Source organism: Trichechus manatus, unplaced genomic scaffold, assembly GCF_000243295.1.
Source record: "Trichechus manatus latirostris isolate Lorelei unplaced genomic scaffold, TriManLat1.0 scaffold00244, whole genome shotgun sequence".
NCBI lineage: Eukaryota > Metazoa > Chordata > Mammalia > Sirenia > Trichechidae > Trichechus > Trichechus manatus.
Genome location: NW_004444180.1, coordinates 547,894 through 572,629, shown reverse-complemented (window position 1 = coordinate 572,629; position 24,736 = coordinate 547,894). Strand labels below are relative to the sequence as shown.

At 58.2% G+C, this 24,736-nt stretch overlaps 3 protein-coding genes across 3 annotated transcripts in view; 1 reads left to right on the top strand and 2 right to left on the bottom strand.

The window, feature by feature from the left end:
• Positions 1 to 318: 318 nt before the first annotated feature.
• On the bottom strand, positions 319 to 1,934 carry RASSF7 (Ras association domain family member 7). The gene is made up of 5 exons (XM_012559415.1): positions 1,811 to 1,934; positions 853 to 1,568; positions 582 to 710; positions 425 to 506; positions 319 to 350 (listed from the first exon to the last, which is right to left on the bottom strand). Exons 1-5 carry the CDS (start codon positions 1,932 to 1,934, stop codon positions 319 to 321), a joined length of 1,083 nt encoding a protein of 360 aa, XP_012414869.1.
• A 3,019-nt stretch (positions 1,935 to 4,953) lies between these two features.
• LMNTD2 (lamin tail domain containing 2) lies at positions 4,954 to 9,528 on the top strand. Its single transcript, XM_023724400.1, is given in 13 exon segments — positions 4,954 to 5,141; positions 5,238 to 5,390; positions 5,884 to 5,971; positions 6,190 to 6,345; positions 6,653 to 6,721; positions 6,809 to 6,877; positions 7,161 to 7,470; positions 7,861 to 7,948; positions 8,048 to 8,237; positions 8,323 to 8,442; positions 8,517 to 8,713; positions 9,033 to 9,282; positions 9,397 to 9,528. Coding segments are annotated over 13 exon segments (2,010 nt in total).
• A 2,628-nt stretch (positions 9,529 to 12,156) lies between these two features.
• The window catches only part of LRRC56 (leucine rich repeat containing 56), a 16,568-nt gene continuing 3,988 nt past the window's right edge, over positions 12,157 to 24,736 (bottom strand). Inside the window, exons 3-9 of the mRNA XM_023724361.1 lie at positions 23,725 to 23,785; positions 15,248 to 15,344; positions 14,965 to 15,165; positions 13,948 to 14,131; positions 12,932 to 13,108; positions 12,787 to 12,851; positions 12,157 to 12,345 (exon numbers count right to left, since the gene is read on the bottom strand). Of these exons, the coding sequence (XP_023580129.1) occupies positions 12,157 to 12,345; positions 12,787 to 12,851; positions 12,932 to 13,108; positions 13,948 to 14,131; positions 14,965 to 15,165; positions 15,248 to 15,344; positions 23,725 to 23,785 (974 nt within the window). The remainder of the gene's footprint in view (positions 12,346 to 12,786; positions 12,852 to 12,931; positions 13,109 to 13,947; positions 14,132 to 14,964; positions 15,166 to 15,247; positions 15,345 to 23,724; positions 23,786 to 24,736) is intronic.

Genomic DNA, 24,736 nt, shown 5'->3' with positions numbered 1-24,736 from the left:
CATGCACACCCCACAGGTGGTACACCATCCCTGTGTCCCTTGACCCCAACAAGGAGCACAGCCCTCGGGGCCTGGAGAGTCCTGAGCTGGCCACACCCCACAATACTCTGGGGCACTTGGCAGACTTGGCAAGGACTGGGGTGAGCCCCCTCCATGATGTTCTGTTTCAGTCCCAGGGTGCGAGCCTTCTCATTCCATGAGGAAAGGATCCTGCTGTGGCTGCTGGTCCCCCTCCATCACCTGGCAGGGCTGGTCTCGCTGTCACCAGAGCCTGGGGCCGGGCAGGCTGGCAGTAGACACCGCTTGGGGCAGGAGCTGCTACCTCCAGGAGTTCTGCCTCATGGAGGCCACTGTAGGGAGGACACAGCTGAGCAGGCTGGGGGGCACGGGAGGACCCCACCCCACCCAGATGGTGCAGACATACCCTCAGGGCTCAGGCTGGGCACTAGGACAGGACTCGGGGGGGCTCTCAGAAGTGGTCTTTCTCCGGCTGGAGGCAGAAGGTCCTGTGGGGAGAGCAGGTCAGCCTGGAGCGGGGTTGGAACCCCACTGTCCCTACCCACCTCCAAAGCGGCTCTGACCTGTGTGCCAGGGGAGGGCCTCTCGGGCCGTGGAGCTGGCGGCAGTGCAGCCCCCGCCTGCTGGATGAACTGCTGCAGGTTACACTGGCGGAGCTCCCGGTTCAGCTCCTCGAGTTCCTGGGCCTGGGCCTGGGGCACAGGAGACCCTCAGGGGGCATGGTCACAGGCCTCCGTGGCCCTCCCGTCAGACCTGAGACCACCCCGCATCTGTGTCCCAGGATAGGGCCATGGGCACGCCGGGATATTGTGGGGACAGGTCCCGCGGGCTCACCTGCAGAGCGTGCTCTGCAGCCTCCAGAGCCCGGCTCACCAGGGCCAGGCTGCCCTGCACCTCCACACTCTGCCGCTCCTGGGCGGTCAGCTCCTGGCGCAGCCGCTCGGCCGTGGACGCTGTGGGCACGGGGGGTCCAGAGGTGTCTTTGGCCAGTCGCAGCTCAGCCTCCAGGGCACGGGACTGGGCATCCAGGGCTTGCAGCCGGGCGGCATGCTCCGAGGTGGCTGCACTCAGTGCCTGCAGGCGGGCCTGCCCCTCACGCTCCCGTGCCTGCTCCCGCCGCAGCTCCTGCTCCCAGAAGGCCTCCTGGGCCAGCTCCACCGTGTTCCTCTGCACCCTCCGCTCTAGGCTCTGCAGGTCCGTGCAGCAGCCTGGCATGGGCACTACTACCGTGGCCATAGGATCAGGGGGCACATGGTGAGGGGCCAGTTCAGGGCGCCCCAGGCTGAAGGTCGGCATTTTGCGGGGCTCCCGGCCCAGCACTGGCCGTGGCTTTGGAGGAAGGCTGGCACGAACTGGGCAGCGCTCAGGGGGCGGGCAGTTGTCAGAGGAGGGCCGCCCGGCCAGGGTGGGCCCTGTCCGCCTCAGAACAAACTGGACGTCGCTGGCAAACTGGCCACAGGTGGCCTGGGCACCCACTGGACACTCCTGGGGCAGCATCTGCCGCTCCTTCTCCCTCAGACGCTGCACGAGAACAAAGCGGCCAGTCTGGCCTGCGGGGGGCGGGGGTGGGGGGAGGGTCAGTCTATGTGTCCCACTGTCTGTTTTGCTGATGGCTGGAGAGACAGAAGGGGGCAGCCAGCCACCTCCACTCTGTCTACTGGGCTCAAGGAGTTGGGGGAGGGCAAGAGTGGTCAGTGACTAGCCCACCCTCCTGAGGGGAAGAGGGAACCAGATCTGGGACTCCATCCCCAGCTCCACCTGTGAGGCCTGTCTGTCCCCAAAGTGGACTCACCTATTGCTTGGGCAAGTGCAATGACCACTTCCTGGCAGGTGGTCTGCTCCGAGACCCCACAGACCACACGTGGGATGCCATCCACCCACACCTTCAGCTCCATCGCGGCCAGCCCCAAGAGCATCCCGGTCCTGCAGAAAGGCAGCAGGGCATGGGTCAGGTCTGCCTGGCCCCACCACAGCTGGCTCTCCTCCGTTCCTCCTGCCTGCTCACCCCCCCCCCCCAATTTGAAGGCTGAGGCCCCTCCACTTGAGTTCCGCCCTCCTGTGCCCAGCCCCACCCGCAAGCCGCACATTCCTGGGGTGGGGGTCAGTCAAGTCCAGCCCCCCAAAGGGGGAACTAGGCTGTCCTTCCCAGTCAAGCACTTTAAGGCTTCCCCACTCACCAGCCTCCTCTCGCCCTGCCCCCACTCCCGGAACAAGGCAAATCATTAACCAGATCCAGGATTTCCTGCTCCCACCTCCCCCTAGTCACCTGGCTCAGAGGCACTGCCCTTCCTGCGGGGCGGCACCGAGGGCTGCCGTCCCCAGGTGTCCAAGGGCGCCCGCACGAAAAACGACTCCCTCCGCTGCCATGGGAACGCCCCCCTCCCCCCATAGGGAAGAGACCTCAGGCCCTTGGGGCACTGGAGAGTCTCGACCCAGACCTCGATCCTCTAGGGCCGACCGAGCCCCAGGGCTGACCAAGCCCCAGGCCCGAGCAACCCCTCCGCCAGCCCGCGCGCCAGCAGTTCATCCCGCAAGCCAGCGAGCCCGCGGGCCGGGGCCCCCAAGCCCAGACCAGTTCCCTCCCCTGCTCCCGAGAGCCCTCCCGCCCAGTCGGCGCGCTCGCCCGGAGGCCGCCGCCCCCCTACCCAGCAGGCGCCCAGCAGCTGCGCCGAACCACAGGCGCCCCGCCCTGCAGGGTGCAGGTGCGGCCACCCATGGGCGCCGGACCTCCCGTCCCCCACCGTCCCCGCGGAAAACTTTCCTCCGTCCCAAGCCGCTGCCCCCGAGGCCCGGCCATCGCGCTCCGCACTTGGGAGGCTCAGGAGCCCGCACGGCTCACCTGGGCGGTCGCGGGCCTCAGGCACCCGGGCATACACCGGGCCTTTCCTCGGGCACCCCGGGCGCCGCCGCAACCTGCAGCCTCCAGCCCAGCGGGCGCGCCCGGCCCCGACCCCATTGGCCCGCAGCCCGCACGCCCCGCCCCACCGCGCCCCATTCGTTCCCCGGCGCCTACAGCCCGCCCCAGGCCCCATGCCCATTGGCTGTCTCCTCTCCGCCCCGCCCCTCCCCATTGGCCCGCTGCCCGCCCCGCCCCCAGCGGCGCCCAGGTGTGGGCGGGGTCGCGGGCGCAGAGGGCGGGCTGGCCGGCTCCACGCACGCTGAAAGCCCGCGAACAACGCGGAAGCGGGGCGGCAGTCCGGTGGCTCGCGGGCGGCGCGTCGGGGCAGGTGCCTGGCCCCGTGCCTGGCTTGACTTATGTAGGGCGGCCCGGTCTGACGGGTCTCCGGGCCAGGGAGGGGGCGTTGGCTTGGAACCCCACAGCCCCGGCGTGTGCACCGAAGGCAGCAGGGCCAGCCCGGCCAGGGCCGCCCTGTCTCTGGCGGACCCCCGAGAGCAAGATCCCGCCGACCCCGCTCTGTCAGGGCCGTTGGCGGCAAACCCGGGACGCAGGGGTGTCGGAGACTGTGTCCACGGGGGGCTCCCAGGTCTGCGGGAGAGGTGGGCCGGGGTTAGTGGGCCGCTGGCCTCCCCTCGGCTCCAGCCAGGCGACTGCTCTGGTGGGGGAGGGGGCCTGGCCTGCCCGAGGCTGCCTGGGACAAAGCCCTGGGCTCCTTGTCCGAGTTGCTTCCCCCATCCCTTCCTGCTTCCCTCAGGACTGCCCTGGGGCCCAGTGGCCCCTGCCCTCCCAGCTATGGGCGCACAGTGAGGCGGGATTTGAAGCCTCGGTTTGCCCTCCACTCTCCTGCTCTTTTGCCCTCCCGCTGGCCCAGCTGGTAGAACCCAGGCCACGTAGGCAGCCATGGCCCATCAAACCCTCGTGGCGGGCTGTGTGGATCAGCAGGATTCTGAGCCTGTTCTGCCCCCAGCCACACAGCCATGGGGCAGGGGGACAGGTGCCCCTCCATTGCCTGGGAGCAAGAAGGCCCTCCTTGAACAAGAGCTGAAGGTCTGAATGAATGAACAAATAAATACAGATGGTGTGGGGAGCGAAGGCTGGAGGGCCAGGTCTTGTGGGCTAGGTCTAGGGCTTCCTCTTTTTTCTGGGGGCTTCAAGAACAATTGTCGTGGTTAAGGGGATGTCCTCATGGCTCTGTGAGGTGGCCCAGGTGGTGGTCAAGAGGGTGTGGAGATAGGCTGGGGGGAAGGTGAGGCTTCCCAGAGGCGAGTACCAGCTACTGAGGGCAAACAGCCTGCAGGAGGGCTCAGGAGGGTGTCTCTCCTGGTTAGAGCTCAGCAGTCTCTCCCCCAGCTCTCCGCCGCCCGCCAGTCCACTCTGGTGAGGTCCACATTCCCAGAAGTGCTGTCCTGCCGGCCTGCGGACACACCCACACCCACACTCAGCGCACACTCACCGGGCAGCGATGCCCCCAATATCCATCGATCCCCAAGGCAGGCTGAGGAGGGGCTGCTGGTCCCCTTAGCCTACTCAGGTTAGCTGGGCAGCAGCTCGGCCTCTCACAGCTTCTCCTTCAGTTGGGCTGAGGTCTCCCTGGAATCTCCTGGTAACAAACAGCCCCTCCCTTTCTGGGTGCCAGTAGCCATGACAACAGATAGAGCCCCTCCCTCCCCAGGCTTGCTTGGAGTTCAGGCCTCAGGTGAGTGTTGGGGTGAGGCCCTGGGTCTGGAGGGGGACACAGGTGTCACCGGCAAAGGGCCAGCACCTCTGAGGACCCTTGCTGTAGGCTGAGGGCCAGGACCTCAGGCCCCAGGGGTAGGGTGACAGGGAGGAACTGTGCAAACACACAGGTCACGTGTTGAGAATGGCCTGCTGCCCTGGCCTGGCCAGAGACACACAGGTGTGGACACCCACATGACATGCCGTCTGGTGTCCTGTTGGGTAGACACACACATGGGCCTCATCAGAGAGTGCCACCCTGGAAAGCTCAGGGCAGATTTGGCCTCACCACCCCTCCTAGCTCCCCGAGAACATCTAGAATGGCTCCCCAGTTCTGCCAGGACGCTGAAGAGGCTGAGGAAAAGACGCTCGCATCTCTGGCGGACAGACAGCCAGTGCGTGGTGGCCTGGGGCCTCCAGCTGGAGCAGCGGTGGATCCCGTGGCTCCCTCAGGCCATCAGGACGCCAAGCCCCAGTCCTCACAAGTCTTCTTCCCCATCGACCTGCAGTAAGGAAGTGGGCCTGGGGGAAGGGGTGGTCAGCCTTTGGGGTGGGCCAGCCAGAGGGCAGGGCCTGATGAAGGCAAGGGGTGCTGGCCTTACAGGGCAGCCCCCGAGTCCTTGGACCCCCGCACCCTGCGGCTGCTGTGGGGACAGCGGGAGCTGGAGATCCAGGCCCTGCGGTGGGCTGTCCAGGGCGGCCAGGGTGCTCGGTACTACCACATCCTGCAGGAGGTGGCTGGGATTCCCCCAGAGAGGTCAGGAGCGAAGCGCCAGCCCCTCAGCCCAAACTGGCCCTCTGTTCCAGCCCTAATCTGGTCCTTGTCCTGGCCCCAATTCCTGGTTTCTGTCTGACCTTATCCAGGACTCCAAATGGACCCCCAGCCCTGACCCTTACCCCGAACTTTGCCCTTAGTCCTAGTCCTTGCCTGACCCTGACCCCCACCCTAATCCTGGACAAGTCAGTGAGCCGAGAACCTGATCCAGACCCGAACCCTGGGCACGTCCATAGGGGCTGAACTCAACCTGGGCCCCAGTCTAGAGCTAGACCCAATCCCTGCCCCCCACCTGGAACCCACCCAGACTTGACCTGTCAAGGATGGGACCTGGCCTGGCCCCAGCCCTTCAGCCAAGGAGGCCAGCTGCACCCTAGTCCTCAGGCTCTGATGGCAGTGAAGAGAGGGCCCCTCCTGCTTCCCTCTTGGCTGCTGAGCAGAGGTGGGGGCTGCTGAGATCGGGCCTTACTCCCAGAAGCTACCGAAATCAAGAAAAGTTCCTGCAGAACCAGGTGCAGAAGCTGACCCTGGAGCTGAGAGAGCAGAAGAAACAAGCCCAGCTGGTGAGGGCCGGTTGGGATGAGGGACTGAGGGGAGGGGCGGGGGTGGGGTGGGGGGAGGGACCAGGCTGGGATCAGGGCCAGGCCTGGGCAGGGTCTGGATGGAGGTGTGCAGAACTGGGGTCAGAGACAGGCAGGGGTTGGCCCACGGGGGCGGGGCCTGGAGAAGGGACGACTGGGTGTAGGCCCCGCCTACCCTGCCCGCCCCGCCCCGCGAGCAGGAGAAAGAGCATCTGGAGCAGCGGCTGCTGCAGACCATCGAAACGCTGCAGCAGCTGGAGGTGGAGCTCCAGACCTTCCAGAAGTCCTGCCTCCTGAAACTGGCCCAAGCCTCCTGGGTGGGCCGCATACTGCGGTCTCAGACCGGCAGCGTGGAGGTGAGCCGGTGCCACCAGGTCCTCCTCTCCCCTCCTTCTTGGTCTTCCCTGGGGCAACCAGCACGCCACCTCTAGACTGGCGCCTGTGCTGGGCGCTCTGGAGTGTGGCCTCGGGCAGGGAGGGCCCACGTGCCCTGTGGTTGGGCCCACCTGCAGCTGGCACACGTGTGTGTGTGTGTGTGTGTGTGTGTGTGTGTGTGTGTGTGTGTGTGTGTGAGGGGCAGTGGTGAAGTCAAAGGGGAGAGGCTGTGTGGGGGAGGGGTGCCCCCCCCACCCCTGCACCCAGGACTCTGAGCCCCTCTTGTAGGTGGTGACAGCAGAGACACTGATGGATCCCAGTGACTCCTCTGAGAACGAGCTGCTCCCTGCTGGGGAGGTGAGCGAGGCCCCCCACCTGCAGTCAGGGCTCTGAGCCCCGTGGGATGGAGAGGGTAGGGCCACGTGCCTGTTGCTTCCTGGCCAGGGTTTCCAGCTGAAGGATGTGGACTGGAACAGTGTTGCCCAGCGGTACCCCAACCTGTTCACGGAGGTGGTCCTTTCAGAGCACAAGTAACGCGCTGGGCCGGAGGCCCCTAGGGGCTGGGAGGGCCTTGGAGTCCCTGCTCTACCTTTGTTTCTCGTGTGTCGCTTAAACCCTCCCAGCCTCAGTTCTCTGAACTGTAAAACACAGCAAGGTGGGGTCTCTGGACCACCGAAAGGGCTCCTGCCCTGTGCCCCTTCTTTGAAGCTGGGTCCCAGGTACCCAGAGATGAACTGGTATGCTCTCGCCAGCCCGGAAAGGTGGGTGGGACAGGGCTGGGTGTCGAGGGCCAAAGCCAGCATCCAGTGAGCAGGGCATGGCCCACAGGCAGCCACGGCCGCCACCACAGCCCCCGAAGAACGAATGGGAGTCCGAATCCCGCCCAGGGCGCATGGAGGGTCACACCAAGAGCGTGGAGTGGAGCAGCCTGCCCTTGGGCTCCAGCAGCTCAGGGGCCACAGACTCTGACACCAGAAGCTCCCAGCTCTCCGTGCCCTCACCCGTGCAGAGGGTAACAGGGCACCCGCCTGGGGAGTCGAGCCGCTTCTCTTTCCAGCTGACCAGGGGGCAGGAGAAGGCCCTCAGCACAGATGCAGTACCTGCAGGTGCAGTGGGTGCTCCCCGGCTACCATCACCCCTTGCTGCCCTCCTGCACAGGCAGGGCTGCCACCCCCTTCCAGAGCCCAAGACGCAGGTGGCAGCACAGGGCAAGGCCCCTTGACCTCCCCAAGCTTGGCCCGTAGGGCTTAGCATTGTGAACCAGAGGCTGTGATCTAGGAAGACAGGCCTCTTCCATGTTCAGCCTGGCACTGCCCCCTGCCCTCAAGTACTAGGGGGTGCCCCTTAAGCCTCCTGACCCCCTAATCTGATCCCTGGCACTGTTCCCTCCCCTGCGGACTCTCAGGGGGCTGCAGGCCAGGTCCTGGCTGGAAGGCACATCCTCAGTGTCCGCTCCATATAGGGGTTCCTGTGGCAGATATGCGTTCTCTCCCTAGATCTCCAGAAAACCGTCGCGGACACGCCAGACCAGACCGGCCTGCTGCCCAAGGCCAGCGAAGTCTCCGACCACCGGCCTCACGGGAGGTGAGGGGCGTCGCAGCCCCGAGGGCGCCGGCTGGGCTGTCCTGGGCGGCTGTCAGGGCGGGCTGGGCCTGCGTCTCCGCACCGTGGCCCTTCCTGCAGACTGATAGGCTCCTGCCTGAAGATCGTGGCCGTGAGCCGCCGCGAGAAGTTCGTCCGCGTTCTCAACCAGTCGCTGGAGGAGACGGCCGACTTGGGCGGCTTGGTGCTGCAGCAGCTCCTGCAGGAGCTCCCGGTGTGCACCTACCGCTTCCCGTCTGGCACGCTGCTGGCGCCGCGGCACCATGTCACGGTGCGCCCCCTCCCGGCCGCCCGCCCGCCCGGCCCTTTCCGCCCGCCCACGCTTGGGTCCTCACCCACCTCCTCTGTCCCCGCAGGTGTGGGGCGAGGGGACCAGCAGCACCAAGAAGCACCCGCCCGCATCTTTGGGCCAGGAGTCTGTCAACTTCCACTCCAGCCGTGGCTGCGTGACCCTCCTCCTGAACCCCAAGGGCGAGGTCAGTGTGGGCCAGGGCTTGGCGGAGCGGCCTCACGGGCGGGAGTGACCGCCGCGCCCCTCCTCTCCCCGCAGGTCCTTAGCGAGTACCAGGCCCCGCACTGTGTGACCTCCGTCTCGAGGAACTTCTCCGACAACACCGATTTATCCATCGACCGCTTCCCGCTCTCGGAGGCCCAGCCGGGCGCCGACATCTGCGAGCAGCGGTGTGGGTCTCGGTCCTCGCGCAAGCGCCGGGCGCGGGGGTCCCGGGCGGAGCGCGGGAGGCCGAGGTGGGGACCGTGTGTTCCTCTGGTCTGCGCCACCTCCCCCGCCCCGCGCCTCCCCCAGGCCCTGCCCCTCAGCTGTCCAGGCCGGCACCTGCCGGGAACCACTTTGGCCCCCAGCCCTCGTTAGGACCGCCCACAGGGTCCAAACTCCGCCTCTGCTAGGACCGCCCCTCCACCTCCCTAGACCCCGCCCCAAGCCTCTCTTAACTAGGGCTCCCGCTCGCCGGGACCGTCTCCCGGGCCCCCGCCTCTCCAGGCCTCGCCCCCGTCAGGCCCGCCCTTTGTCGCGGGCAGACTTCTCAGGACCCCCTCGCCCCACCAGGACGCGGGTCTTCTTGCCGCTCCTGAGCTCCAAGAAGCTCATCCACCCGCGGGAGACGCCGGGGCGGCCCAAGGGCGCCGAGGCCGAGGCCCTGGAGTCGCTGCCCACCATCCCGGGTGAGTGCGCGCGGGCCCGGAGGAGGGGCGGAGCAGGGAGGACTCGGCCGGCCTGACCCCCTCCATCCTTGTCCCGCGCAGAGGCCAGGCCGGGCCTCGACGGCAGCCAGGCCAGGAAGGAGCACACGGTCCGGGTGAGAATGGGCCGAGTACGTGCGGGGTGTCCGGGGCCGCTGCTCCCGGCGCGCCCGCCCCCTTTTGGCCCCTCTCCCTCCTCGGCCCGCCTCACGGGGCCCGCCCCTCCCCAGGTGTGCCGGAAAGGCGTGGACCGGAGCTGCCCCATGGTGGCCTTGTCGGTGCAGACCACCGCTGAGAGCAAATACGGCTTTCGTTTCCTGAGCTGCCCGCCGATCACCGTGGACGCGTGTGGGCGGGTGTGAGCGCCGCTCGCGTGGACCGACGGACCGACGGACCGACGGACCGACGGAAGGGCGGGCAATACATTAGCCTGCGTTCACCCAGCAGTCTCCGTGATTGTGGCGGCGGGAGTAGGGGTGTGCAAGGGTGGGCCCTGTGGCGGAGAGCGGGGAGGGGGGAGCCAGGGGTGACGAGGTCGCTTGGGGCAGCCCAGCGGTGGGGAGAGAAGTGTAGGAGACAGGCAGTGCCCTTGCTGCATAATTTATTGAACCAACGTTGCCTACGAAGTAAACCATGTTCTGCGCACCTGGGAGTTGAAAATGATTTCTTCGGTCTCCGGGGTGTCCCACCCCAAGACTTAGGAGGGGGGACGGGACTGCCCCCTCCACGCACGGAGAAACTGCACGGGATGGGAAGCCCGGCCACACGGTGGCCGCCTAGAGTGAGCGCTTGGGACCGGGCCACAGCGGTCTGTCGTGGGGCGGCTCAGCGCTGAGAGTCGGCCGTTAATCTGAGGAGCTAGTGGGAGGCGCCAACGAGGGTGGTGAGGACTGTGAATGGCAGCTAGATCAGCGATGCAGGGTGGAACTTGAAGCCCTCCCAGCAAGACCCACCCCAGCTACAGCCAACGGCCCCTCTGACCCTTTCCAGAAGGCCAAGCCCGTGCAAGGGGCAGGCAGCTAGGCTGTGCCTACCTACCCTGGCTGGTCTTGGCCCTCGCTCTGCCACCCACGGGCTCATTCCCACCCCTGCTCCCCACCATCATGGGGCCTCTCCAGGAGCCAGGCCCACCCCCACCCCTACGCACACCAGAGTCCAGGCCACATGGCCATACAGGCACCCCTTTGCCACCGTCCGGGCAAGCTTGCCAGTGGGTGGGGGCTTATACTAAGGGTGGGACTGGGCTGAGGTGATGGGGTCCAGGGCCCGCATGTACTGGAGGCCTGGGGGTCGGGTTGCTGCATCCGATGCTGGCGTGGAGGCCACCTCCAGGGCCCTCAGGGTGGTCACAGCTGCCAGTCCCTGCCCCAGGCCCCTGAGCCGACGCCCCCTGAACGGCTGCTCTGTGGGCCCCCAGGAGCTGGTGCCTGACTCGGGTGGCATCGGGTACTTGGGGGGAGAAGGGATCAGTTTACAGCCTGAGGCCCCCAAGGGCTCTGAAAAACAAGGAAGCAGGCAGACCCTCAGCCCAGGCCCAGGCCTACAGTTGTGGGAGGGGCACGGACCCACCCTGCACCCAAGGCAGTAAGTCCCGAGGCTGGTGAAAGGGGTCATAGGTGCTAGGAGGTGGTTGGAAGAATGGGGGGGGGGGTGAGGGGGCAGGAGTGTCCAGTGTGGCCAGAGATGCAGCTCCCCAGGCGGCCCCAGGGCCCCTCTCCCACCTCCTGCCCCCCCAGGCAGCGCAGCCGTCATCAAGGAGGCAATACCCCCAAACACACCCCAGCCTCCCCGCCTCACTAGGCTGCACTCCTCTCTCCGCTCCTGTGCTCCCCATGGGTGCTGTGACCTGGCAGTCCACAGCAGTGTTCATTCACCTCTGACCAGCCTCTCTGGGGCAGGCAGGGAGCCCTTAAGGCCTGGGCCCCGCCCCCACAGGGCCTGTTCCAGGCTGCTGGCCTGGGGCCAGTTCCTAAGCCACTTGCATAAAGCATAGCCCTGGCACCCACTCTCAGTAGGCTGGGCAGTGTGGCCATGGTTACCACATGCCCCTAGAGCCAGGAGGCCCTGCACCATTTTCCCTGAGCCCCCCACTGCCTTGTCCCAACTCCGGCTACCTCCTCCTCCTCCTGACCCTGCCTGCTCTCCATCCACTCCTGTGATCCCTGTCCACCCCTCTTGTCCTCCCCTCTTGGGGCTCCTGGCCTCAGGGCCCGCCCCTCTCTCCAACCCCCCAGTCACCAGCCAGCATGGGCTGCAGACCCCAGGAGGGCGGTCGGCCTGCCCTGCTCCCTGACCCACAGAGGAGGGACATTTGGCCAACCCTGAGAGCCCGCGTCCCTGCTGCCGCTGGTCCAGGTGAGCTTCCTCCGGGGAGCGGACCCCGCTGGGTGAGGGGCCTCTGCCTTGCAGCCCCTGCCTTTGCTCCACTCCATCCGAGGTCACTCAGAAGCCACTGTCCCTCAGCGAGGCCCTGCCCACCTCAATCCTGCAGCCCCAAACCTGGACCCCTGGCTCTGCTCGCACCACCCTTTTCTGGAATTCCTTTCCTTGGATCCACCAGCCTAGGTGACCTCCGGGTTGTGTGGGCTGGTGGCGGGGGGACAGAGGGGCAGAAAAGGAGGAGGTGGGAGGGAGGACTCGGGACTCATGCCACTTCTCAGTGCAGCCCCTCCCTTAGTGGCGAGCCCCCACCCCCAGAACAAGACCTCCCTGTCACAGTCCCTCTCGGCCTGACTGAGGAAGGAGGGGCCCCATCCCCAGGAGGGCGTTGCGGTCACTCTTGGGCCCTGGGGGGAAGGCTCAGTACCTGGGGCTGGGCTGGGGGGCCCGGGGGCAGCCTTGGGCCCAGCCTCATCCTCTTGCTGTTCAGGGCACCTCCGTGGACCCCCAGAGGCTGCTGTCCCTTCCTTCAGGGTCTCCAGGTGCCTACAGGGGAGGGGTCTGTAACGGGGGGAGGGGAAGAAGCTGCAGCCGGGTTCCCCTCTGCTGCCTCAGGCTCCTTCAGCCATCCTCAGGGCTTGGCAGGAGAGGGGCACCCACCGGAGGCACAGCTCTCTCCAGGTACGGAGCTCGGCCAAGGCCAGGTCAGGGCTGTCTCCAGGGTCCGGGCCTGGGGCAGAGGGGCTGGCAGAGAGATCAGCCGGCCTGTGTCGGCGTAGCTGCTCCAGGGGTGCCCAGGCCTGGGGAAGGAGAGGGCTGGTTTGGAAGCCACAGTCTGTGACTGGGGAGGAGACGGGGAGAGGGGAGGAGCCTGGGGATGGAAGGACTCCCTCAGCTGGGGTGGGGACTGGAGAGCTGGGGCCCCAGCCCTAGGAAGGCTATGGGGCTATAGGGCGTGACACTGTCAGGACGGAGGCTCTGGACCTCAACCTGGGTCCACAACCTTGGCTGAGGCCCTGAAAACTGGTCCATAGGGGCACAAAGCCCTGGACCCTGACCCACAGGGGGAGTGGGGCCCTGTATGCTGGCCCATGAGAGGGGACTGGGACCCTGGATGATGGTCCACTGGGGGGGACTGGGGCCCTGGACACTGGTCCACGGGGGGACTGGGGCCCTGGATGCTGGCCCACAGGGAGCAACTGGGGCCCTGGACGCTGGTCTACGGGGGAAGTGGGTTGTACCTGGCTCTGGTGTCTTCGCTCCCTCAGGCCTTTGGTGGGGTTCCCACAGAGGACATGGCCGGCGCCTGCAGAAAAAGGTGTGGCTGGGCTTTGTACAGGGCACGAGGGCTGCAGGGTCAGCTTCGGGCCAAGGCGGGTCAGTTACCGTGGGTGAGGTTGCTGGCATCATCTTCTGAGGCTGGGTCCTCGGGGAGCAGATCTTCTGTCAGGGGGCCCCCAGGAACCAATAAGGAGAGGGGCCAGGGGCTGGGGGTCCGGGGCTGGGCCTCTGGCAGGGACAGCTTGGGGCCTAGTAGCCGCACGGGGGCTCCCTGAGGTTGATCTGCCAAGGTCAGAATTGGAGGTCACCAAGGCTCACGCCAGCCAGGCAGCCCAAGAGCCCACCACAAACTGCAGGCCGGGTACCCCCTGAAGTTGTGTGTCCCGAGGCCCAGCAACACGGGGAGGCAGGTTTTGGCCTCTGAGTTCTGTCTGCTTCCAGAGATCCTCAGTCTCAGATCCCTCCTCTCCTTTGGCTGAGGGGTGGGAGGCCCAGACAAGACCAGGCCCCCATGGGTGCTGCCCAAGAGGGAGGGCGTGGCCCAGGGCTGGTGTGCAGGGCTCTGGGGACGGAGCAGGGCAGTGAGGGCACGATGTGGCCCCTGAGAGGTCTGGAGGGACATAAAGACCTCCTCTCGTTGGGGGGCTGGGCATGGTGCCCTCTCTTCATTGTGGGGGCTGGGTGTGGAGCTCTCTCTTCCTGGGGGGCCTAGGTGTGGTGACCTCTCTTCATTGGGGGGGCTGGGCGTGGAAACTTCTCTTCCTGGGGGGACATAGAGACCTCTCCTCTTAGGGGTGCTGGGTGTGCAGACCTCTCCTCCTGGGGGGGAGTTGGGTGTGGAGATCTCTCCTCCTGGTGGGGTTGGGTGTAGAGACCTGTGTGGAGACCTCTCCTCTTGGGGGGAAGTACAGATCTCTCCTCCCAGGGGGACTGGGTGTGGAGACCTCTCCTCCTGGGGGGGGCTGGGGGTGGAGACCTCTCCTCCTGGGGGGAGGCTGGAGGTAGAAACCTCTCCTCCTGATGGGGGCTGGGGGTGGAAACCTCTCCTCTTGGGGGGCTCAGGGGCTAGGCCTCCAGGCCAGGTAGTGCCCTTGCTGGAGGGAACGTGTGTGGCCCCGTACCCAGCCCGGGCAGCAGGCCGTCTAGGACGCTGCCCTCCCTGATGACCTCCTTCACCATGAGCCAGTCCTGGGTTAGTGTCCGGGCGGCTGGCAGTCCCGTCTGTGCAGCCGGGGCCTCATCCAGGACCTGCAGCTGGGGGATTAGCTGCCGCACCTCTGCCCGGAAGTTGTAGCCCTGGGGCACCTGCAGGGGTGGAAGGCAGGCCTGGGTCCTGGCTCCCTCTTCCAGACCCAAATAGGGCAGGGCAGGCAGGGGACCTGGGGTCAGGATGCTGTCCCCCTGCCAGGCTGGCCTTCAGTTACTGTTGGGTGCCGGGGGCTGTGAGGACCCTAGGGTCTGGGCTCTCACCCACTAGGGATGTGTGGCCTTACCTGGCCAGGGGACAGTGGTGCCCTCTGGCCCGTGGAGCTTCCCTGAGCTCAGGGTTCTGGCCTTGCTGGGTGGCCACATGCACTGGGCGGACCCCAGCCAGAGCCCCGAGTGGATGGTTGCACTGAGCATCGGTCAGCTGGGGTTGGGGGATGAACGGCGTGAGCTCCAGCCACAAGGGGCCTGCATGTTCCCTGGCGGGTGTGCCCAGCCTACGTGTGAGAGGTGGGTCCATGTGCTGTGTACAGAGGCTTTCTGGGGTGTGGGTGGTTTTGAACTCGTGTGCACGGGCATCTGTGTGTACAGGGTTCAGTGCAGATCCTGGGCAGAGATCTGAGGTCCTGCATGGTGGGTGCATGGGCCTCACGGAGGGTGCCTGCACACCTGGGCTTGGCATGTGCATGTGGTGGTGTGGGTCTGTGGGCGGCAGCAGGAAGATGCATTGGCACTGCTGAGACAGAAGAGAAGAGCTCAGAGGTAAACAAGCCACAGGGCAGCAGGTGGACTGCGTCCTGGGGAGGCTCCCTGCCTCCTGGCAGGTCCTCGAGCTGGAAGGGGCTCAGTAGAGTTCAGGTAGGTAGAAAGGTCCCCAGACGGTGGGAGGGCTGAGGAGCTAGACCCATGGGATGCCTCCTCCTCCTACGCACCTTGTTGGAGGGGCCAGGGCCCGGCCGCAGGCACACCGGGTTGCCCTCCAGGGTAAGCGTGGTCAGCCACGGGCACAGCTGCAGGTAGCGCACCTGTCCCAGATCCTCCACGCTGTTGCCCTCCAGGTCCAGCACCTCCAGCTGCTCGAGCAGGCACAGTGGGCTCAGGTCTGAGACATTGTTGTAGGACACATAGAGTTCCTGGGCAGCCGGGAGAGGGGGAGGGACTCAGCCGGGGCCTGGCCCTGTGTCCCTCCCCCAGCCCTGGGTGTTGCGCACCCACCTTCAGGGCTGGGAAGGAGCCAATGCCGTCCAGGTCAGGCAGGCCGCAGCGAGCCAGCCAGAGCACCTGCAGGTGGCCCAGAGATGTGCCCAGGTCTCTGCAGAAGGCAGGATTGGGTGGTCAGTGCAGTCCTGGGGTGTAGGCGAGGGCCTGGGCCATGCCCTGCACCCAGCACCACCCACACCTGGCTGTCTCCAGGTGCAGGGGCAGTTGTGACTGTGGCTGTAGAGGCCTCCAGACAGAGGAAGGGGTTCTAGAGCCCCAGGGATCCTGCCTTTCCCTCTGTGCTGCAGCCTCCTGGTCTGAGCCTGGGCAGGGCTCTGAAGACCGAAGTAGTAGGGTGCCCTCCATCCTCTCTGACCCTTGGAGGGCCTGGGCCTGGCCGTGGAGAGCTGCCCACTGCACTGGGGGTGGGCGAGTGGGCTCCTTCCCCAGTGGGGTTTGCTCACGGAGCCAAGCTTGCACGCCCTCCATTCTCCCTCTCTGTGGACTCATCTCTGCCCTTTCCTCTGCCAGCTCCTCCCCTGCAGATGGAAGGCCAGGTGTCTCCACCTCTGCCCATTGGGATCCTCTCCACCTGACTGTCCCACATCTCCTGATCTGGGCGTGGGCCCACTCACCAATGGTCCTCATTTCTGGGATATTTTTGTATGTTATTTCTTTTGGATTTTCTCTCCTTCATTTTCTCTGTTCTCAGAGAGCTCCTGCTACTCAGATGTTGGGCCTCTGAGACTGATCTGCATCCTCTTAACTCTTCTATTTCCATCTCTTCGCCTTTTCTTTTACTTTCTGGGAGATTTCCTTGCCTTTGTCTTCCAACCTTACTATTAATACTTCTATATTGGCCATCATAGTTTTAATTTCCAAGAGCTCATCATTGTTCTCTGATCCTTTTTCATAGCAAGCTGCTCTTGTTTTATGGAAACAATATCTTCTTCCATGTCTCAGAATACTAAGTGAAGATTCCTTGGAAGCCGCCTCCCCCACACCATCTGTTTCCTCTGGGGTCCTTTCCGTTTCATGACGCACGTGTCATAATGTTTCTGATTATAGCTTCTCGGGCATTAAGATTTGGGAGTGAGGCTCTGAAATGCTGCCTGGAAGCCCTGAGCCACTGGAGGCACTGATGGGGAAGGGGGCTTCTCTGTAGGCTGATCTAGCGGTGAGCCAGCTTGTTGGGTGGAGACTGGTCCCTGGAGGTGGCCGTGGACCTGGGCAGCTCTACTCCCTCTGTACACGTACTGTTCTCTGCTGGGTCCGCTGCCATCTCTCCTTGTCAATTCCCTTACTCTAGCCACACAGGCTTCCTTGTTTTCCTGAAATACACCACGCATTTTCATGCCTAAGGGCTTACACTTGCTCTTCTCCCTCCTTGGAATATTCTTTCTCCAGATGCTGCAAGGCTTGTTTCCTCACTTCATCCATGACAAAATGTCCCCTCATCTTTTAGGCTTTCCCTGACGAACCTCAGATTTCTGCATGGCTGGGTAATTTCTTCAGATCTATCTTCCAGCTCACTACTTCCCCCTTTAGTTATATCTCATCCACTGTTCAACCTGTCCATTGAGTTTTTAGGTTTTATTGTCACCCTAATCTCCACACTTGCTTTAGTCTTTGTTCTTTAGTTACGTGGATTCACTGCATATTGCCTTACATGGCTTTTCCAACCATTTCTTAATTGGCTGAAATTTGTGTTTCAAGAGGGCTAATGGAAACTATTTTCCTTGATCTCCAACTCATTCACAAACATCTGCTGCCTCTATAAGCATACAACCATTTGGCTGAGTATAAAATTCTTGGTTCATACTTTCTTTCCATTGGGTTTTGGTAGGCACTGTACTACTGTCTTCTAGCTTTAAGTGTTTCTGTGCAGAAGACTAAGTAAAGGCTCACTTTCTCATTCCTCCTTAAAAACTGACTTGATCTCTTTTCCTGGCTGCCCAAAGAATTCTATCTTTATCTTCAAGTCCAGTAACTGTATTAGGGTATGTTTCAGTATTGGCAATTTGGTGTCGATTTTTTTTCTAAGGCATGGCATGCCCTTTCAATCTGTAGATATGTCTTATTTCTGACAATTTTCTTTAATCTTTAAATATATTTTTTCTGTTACTTCAGTTTACTTCTGTGACGATTCCAGTAATGCATATATTAGATCTCTATCTGCTTTCTGTATTTGTCATTTTAAAACTCCATTCATTGGTGATTTTTTTTTCATTTTTATCATTCCTGTCTCCATAGCTCCTATTGGGTTTTCTGCAGTATTGTTTCAAATTTTGTCTTCATTTCTGTGATGGTATTATTATTTTATGCCACTTTTTTTCTGAGTTAGCACACATTCTTCCACTGGCTCAGAACTGAGTCACATGGCCACACCTAGCTGCAAGGGAGGCTGGGAAATCTCGTGTTTATTTTGGGTGGTCATGTGCCCAGCTAAAAATTGGGAATCCTATTACTACAGAAAAATAAATATTGAAGAAGAACTAGTAGATTTTGCCACATCTTGGATTAAAGAGGAAATTAATAGGAAAATTACAGAATACTTAGAACTAATGACAAAAAGCAAAGCATATAAACATTTGTAGGATCCTCTTAAAGCTGTACATAAAGAGAATCTGAAATCTTTAAATATATTTATCAAAAAACTAGGAAGGTTAGAATAACTGAGCTAAGCATTCAGTCCAAGAAGCTAGAAAAAGAAAAACAAATAACAAAAGGTATAAGAAGGAAGGACATAATAAAGATAAGGACCAGAAAAAAACAGAGATTAACAGAGCCCAGAGCTGATTCTTTAAAAAGATAAATAGACAATCCTCTAGCAAGACTGATCAAAGATAAGATGAGAGACAATGCAGATAAACATTCAGAGTTTAAACAGAAATAATTATAGGTATAGCAGAGATGTAAAAATAATGAAAGACCATTATAAACAAAGTATACACAATTTTGGAAAACCTAGACAAAGCTGGCAACAAAAGAAATAGAAAACTTGATTAGACTAATGTCATGGATTGAACTGTGTCCCCAAAAAATATCTGTCAACTTTGCTGGGTCATGATTCCCACTATTGTATGATTGTGTACCATTTTGTAATCTGATGTGATTTCCTTATGTGTTGTAAACTCTATCACTATGATGTGATAAGATGGATTAGTGGCAGTTATACTGATGAGGTCTACAAGATTGGATAGTGTTTTAAGCTAATCTCTTTTGAGAGATAAAAGAGAGAAGCGAGCAGAGACACACAGGAACCTCATACTACCAAGAAAGCAGTGCCAGGAGCAGAGCATGTCCTTTGGACGTGAGGTTCCTGCACTGAGATACTCCCAGACCAAGGGAAGACTGATGCATCACAAAGACCTTCTCCCAGAGCCAAGAGAGAGAGACAGCCTTCTCCTGGTGCTGATGCCCTGGATTTGGACTTGTAGCCTACTAGACTGTGAGAGAACTTCTCTTTGTTAAAGCCATCCACTTGTGGTATTTGTTATAGCAGCACCAGATGACTAAGACAACTAATAACCATTAGAGAAATTAAAATGGTGACCAAAGACCCCTCTACTCTCCAAATCCAAAGATCTGAACCTGTTTTATAACCGAGTTTTAATTAACTATCATGGATTAGGTATTTTCTATTTTCTACAATAATTTCATATAATACACAAGAAGTTTCAGAAGTTTAAAGAAGGAAATAAAAAAAAAAACTTTAAAGAGAGACATCTTAAGAATTGATCTTTGATTCCAAGAATCAGATAAGAACAGTACTAGGAAATTAAAAGACCATTTCACTGACTAAAATAGATGTGGAAACTGCTAGGTAAATACTATTTTAATGTTACAGTGATTTTAAAGTGATGCATTATGATCAAGTAACATTTACTGCAGGAATGCAAGAATGAATTCCAATCATAAAATTATCAATGGAGTTGACTACATTAATAGACTAAAGGAGAAATATCGTCTCATGGTCATGTCAGTAGATGCAGATCTACAGCAAACATCTTTCTTGGTGGAGAAACTTAGACACATACCCATTAAGATCAGGAACAAAACAAGGATGCCTGATGCTGTCACTGCTACTATTTAACATGGCACTGGTGATCCTGGCCAATGGTATAAGACAAGAAAAAGAAATGAGAAGTGTAAGGACTGGAAGTGAAGAGACAACACTGTCATTATTTGCTGATGAGGGAATCATCAATATAGAAACCCCAACTGAAATAAATTATTTGAATTAAGATGACAGTTCAGCAGTATTGGTGGATACAATAAACCAATTTATATCAATCAACAGTGTGTCTCTATATTTGCAATAATCAACGGGAAAATGCAACAGAAACAAGACCTCATTCATGACCGTGAAAATACTATATGATATTCGGGAATTAGTTCTGGTATCAGGGAGCCATGTGCTTTGGAGGGAGCCATGTGCTCTGGAGGGAGCCATGTGCTACCCTGTCCCAAGTGGTGGTGAGGTGGGGGGTATCCTAGATAGTCTAAGCCCGTCATAATTCCAACTCCTTGGCAGTGATTGGTTTAGGAGGGTGTATACATGATTCAATTCTAGCCAGCAAACATGAGGGGAAGAATGCTGAAATGTTTCACTTGTTCTTGGACACAGGAGGGCACGTTCCCACTCCCAGTCATCCAGTGTTGAGGATGCACCATGAGGGAACAAGCATGAGGGCAGACGGCCATATACTGTGGGGAAGAACCTGGACCTTTGGCTACAAGACTTTACTGCTGAACTAACTCACCTGAAAGAGCCAACTTTGAGCTTCTTGTCAGGAATTCTTGTCTGTTCTCTTCACTGTTGTATTTCCTGTGCCTACAACAGCTTTTGGACATCACAGGCATTGAAGGAATAAGTAATTTTTCATTCTTTAGGCCATTTTGATATGAGTTTCTGTTACTTCAAACTGAAAGCATTCTAATTGATACAAACTTTACAGAGGAAATTTAAAAATTCTATTACACGACATAAAAGGACATGAGGGAAGAGATACGCCATATTCGTGGATGTATAAAATCTAACAAGTAAACCCAAATTAGTATGTAACTATTCTGTAATGCCAATAGAATTTCCAGGATGGTGTGTGTGTGTGTGTGTGTGTGTGTGTGTGTAACTCAAATTTATTGTAAAATTCAGATGCAAGAATAAATGTTCATAAATAGCTAGGTCAATTTAGAAAAAAGAAAGCAAAGATGAGGATATTGTCCTAACAGATATTAACACATATTACAAAGCCATACAAATAAAAACTATGTGGTATTGGCAAAAGAATAGACAACAGATGAAACTGAGCTCGTAAGCATATTAACATAGGAATGTGAACCTGGACAAGGATGGAGGTGGTACTACAATCAGTACGGAAGTGACAGATTATTTGGTAGGTGATGTTGGGCAAACTGACTCATTATGTGGCAAAGAAGAAAGCTGGGTCCCAACCTTGTACCACCATCAAAGGTGACCTTGAAGATGAGTTGGATTAAAAACCTGAAAGTGACAAGTTAGACCATGAATGAATAGAAGGAAAAGCAGGCTATCTCTTTAACCTTGGGGATGTGAATGGACAAGCACAAGCAGAATCTATGGTGTCTTAGTCATCTAGTGCTGCTATAACAGAAATACCACAAGTGGATGGTTTTAACAAAGAGAAGTTTATTTCCTTACAGTAAAGTAGGCTAAAAGTCCAAATTCCGGGTGTCAGCTCCAGGGGAAGTCTTTCTCTCTCTGTCAGCCTTCTTTTCATTGTCACCCCAGACGAGGAGCTTCTCCGCGCAGGGACCCCAGGTCCAAAGGACACGCTCTGCTCCTGGCACTGCTTTCTTGGTGGTGGTATGAGGTCCCCCTGTCTCACTGCTCACCTCTGTCTTTTATATCTCAAGAGGTTGCCTCAGGACACAATCTAGTCTTGTAAATTGAGTCCTGCCTCACTAACACAACTGCTGCCCATCCTCCCTCATGAACATCAAAGAGGCAGGATTTACCACACATGGGAAAATCACACAATACCGGGAATCATGGCCCAGCCAAATTGATACACATATTTTTGGGGGGACATAATTCAGTCCATGACAGATGGATTTGACCAAATCAAAAGAGGATTTCTGTTCAAGTGAAGGACACCATGGACAAAGTTAACAGGCAGAGACTGGGAGGAGGGTCTTGCCGTCTAAAATGCACTGAGAATATACAAGGACCTGAAAAATGAGTACAGAGGAAACACAAATAGCAAGCAGGCCCATGAAGAGAGGCTTGACCTCCCTGGTGATGAGAGAATGCAAGCCATTGGGTGGTAGTGAAACTTGCCCATCCAATTATTCTCACGAATTCCAAATTATTGGCTGAGTTTTGGAAATCGTCAGTGTGATTTTTTTTCCCACACACTAGTACTAGGGAAGCGCTGCCCTCGCCTGACCCCTGACTGAGGTGACCCACCACTGCAGGCTGTTCCCGTGAGATTTTCTGTCAGTCAATTGTCCATCCGTCGCTCATCCCGTTTATATAGAACATTTGTCTTCACATCGATGCTATTTTCATGAATTCTCTCTCAGCTTCTGATGAACTTACGGCCATTACATTAAAATTATTTTCTAGCCCTTACAATACTGTCTGAGATTGTAATACATTAAATATCTCCATTATAATCAGCTAAATTACCATAGTAGCTTACTGGTCTGCCGTACTTCATTGGCTAGTTTCTGTTCGCTGATTGTGTCCCCTTCAGTCCATGGAGATCCGCAAACAACATTTTCAGGACTCAGTATTGGAAAGGACTTAGAGGTTCATTCTGTTTTGCACTGTTGCTGTCGAAGAACAAACACATCTTCATATAATTTATGATCTAATCACTTTGCTTGAAATTACTGAGCTGTTAATTTTATTTCAAATGGTGTAGCATGTTCCTTAATTTTACAAAGCCTTCCATTTCTCTGTCATAGTTCTCATCCTTCATTTAATTTCGTATGCATGAACGCTTTTATTGTTCTTTGAGCTAAACTGTCAGCCTCAACAATGGAAACTTTCCTTCTTTGTTAAGTTAAAGAAAGTACTAACATCTCTGTTAAAGTAGCATTTGACCATCTATTAAAGCACGCTTCTAGAAAGTTCATTTTCCAAATCTTGATCTATTTCCAATTCATGGTCCACTGGAGAGCCTGTGGAGGTTTGGTGTGATATCCAGACTGCTCTTCCTCTCTAGCTCTGAGGCCGCCCAGTGAGGGCTGGTTTTCTTTACTTCCATTTCCAAATCCTCCTATGTTCTATTAAATTCTTTCTGAAGTTTATTTGATAGACAGTGGCATAAATGAAGAAAATATTTAAAGAGAGATTATGCAATAGATATCTTTATTGCCTCTCTTGGAAATAACTGAACACAGTTTAACTTAGAGCCCAGTTAAAACATCTGGAGAACTTTCTAGAATTTTGACTGGAATCTCCCTGCCCTGGCATGGCTGTGAAGCCCCATAGTGTTTCTAGGAAGCCCGCTTTGCTCAAATACCAACGGTAAAGTCTGGTGTTCTTTCTAGCCAATGAGATGGCATAAACAATGAAACTGTCTTAGCTTTGCATTTTGGATTGTAAGTTGCTAATTAAAATGCTGTAGTGTGAAGGCGCTGGGGCCTTGTCAGGCATTATCTTCCTGTTCCAGGAGACACATGCTTTCCTTGCGGTCTGAGGTCTGGCCTCTGTTCAGCAGAAAGATTCTGGCTTCGGGTCTGGGCTCAGCAGGCAGCGGCCCTAGTGGGCAGTACCCTCCTTTGTCCTTCTGCTCTTCTTGCTGGGCACAGGGGCTGGGGCATACAGCGAGGCACCCCCCCCGGCTCCTGGCCTGGGTTACATGTGGGTGCGGGGACCCCTGAAACCCACTGAAGGCTTGGTTAGTCTGGGGGCAAACCAGAGAGACCCCTCAGGGCTCCTCACTGGGGTGGCCACCTCCGCCTGGAGGTCAGTGAGAGCCTTTTGGCCTCCCTGGGTGGGTCCTCGGGGACTGCATGTGGCCGCCCTGACCTTCGGCTCTGGGGTGACAGGGGTGGCCCTGACTGACTAGGGGGCCAAAGGCTCTGTGTGCCAGTCAGACTCCAAAAACTCCTCAAAAGGAACAGTGGGCAGCGTTAGGGCCCCAGAGACCCCCTCCCCCCCTACATCAGGCCAAGAGTCAGTGGTCGTGGGCCAGGCCAGCCCAGGCTGCAGACCTTGTTCCCCCAGTGAGGACCACCACCCAGGACAGACCCTGTACTGTGGGAACATCCCAGACGCCTCCACACGCTGCCCAGGAAGTGGTCATCGCTGGGGATCAGGCAAGGCAGTGGGAGGGGAGACAAGTGTGGCAGGACTCCTGGGGGGCAAGCAGGGTACTGGGGACCCTTCTAGGGCCCAGGGCCCCTCATCCCAACCCCTCCCCTGCCCCTCACTGAGCGCTCAGCTCACTGCCCCTGCAGGACCCCCTCCCCAGAGACCCCCCGGGCAGAACGCTCACCTCACGGAGGCCAGGCGGCTGTTGTTCAACTTCAGTTGGCTCAGGTTGGGCAGGTGCACTCCTGGGAGCCACAGGAAGAAGGGGTTGGTGGTGGGACTCATGGGCTCCCTCTCCCTGGCACCCTCGGCACCCTCGGTCACACCCTGTCTTCTGGGGGCACCACCTGGGCCGGCCGAGGAGGGGCCTGGGCCGGGTGAACCTCTGCAGGGGACCGGGAGGCACTGTGGAGCTGCTCCCAAGGCCGCGGCCTCCTCTGGCTGCCCTGGGTCCCGGCACCCTTAGGGCCATGGTCCCCGCCTCCACAGCCCAGCCCAAATGAAGGCACACCCGAGCAGACAAGGCCACACGGCCGCCACACCTGAGCCCCCTCTATGCCCATCCCCAGGCACCCCAGGCGCCCAGATCATGGCCTCCATCAGAAGTGTGAGTGCCAGCGTGACCTTCAGAAAGGTCCTGATGGGTCAGTGCTGTGAGTGTGTACAGAGGGTCCTCATTCTCAGGAAACACACTCCCAAGTGTGCAGGAATGAAAAAGTGTTGTGTCTGTGATGTCCAAGAGGCTCTGGGGAAATAATAATTGTCTAGTTATGAGTTTGTGTGTGTACGTGCACACGTGTGTGAGTGCACGCATGCGTGCATGTGAACACGTGAGTATGTACATGTGTGAATGTGTGAGTGCATGCATGTGAGCACGTGTGTATGTGTGTACGTGTGTATGTGTGTACGTGTGTATGTGTGTATGTGTGTGCATGGTGTGTGTGTGTGTGCATGGTGTGTGTGTGTGTGTGTGCATGAGAGGGGGAGAGAATGACAAAGCAGATAAGACATAACATGAACAATGGGGACCCAATAAAGGGCACGTGAGAGGGCTTTAGCCTATTCTTGCAACTTTTCGGTAAGTTCAACGTTTCTGCAAAATAAGTGCCAAAAACACCTGATGATGAGGTGCCGGTCTGACTTGGCACCGCGTCAACGCCTGCTAACGTGCGCCGCGTCAACGCCCGCTAACGTGC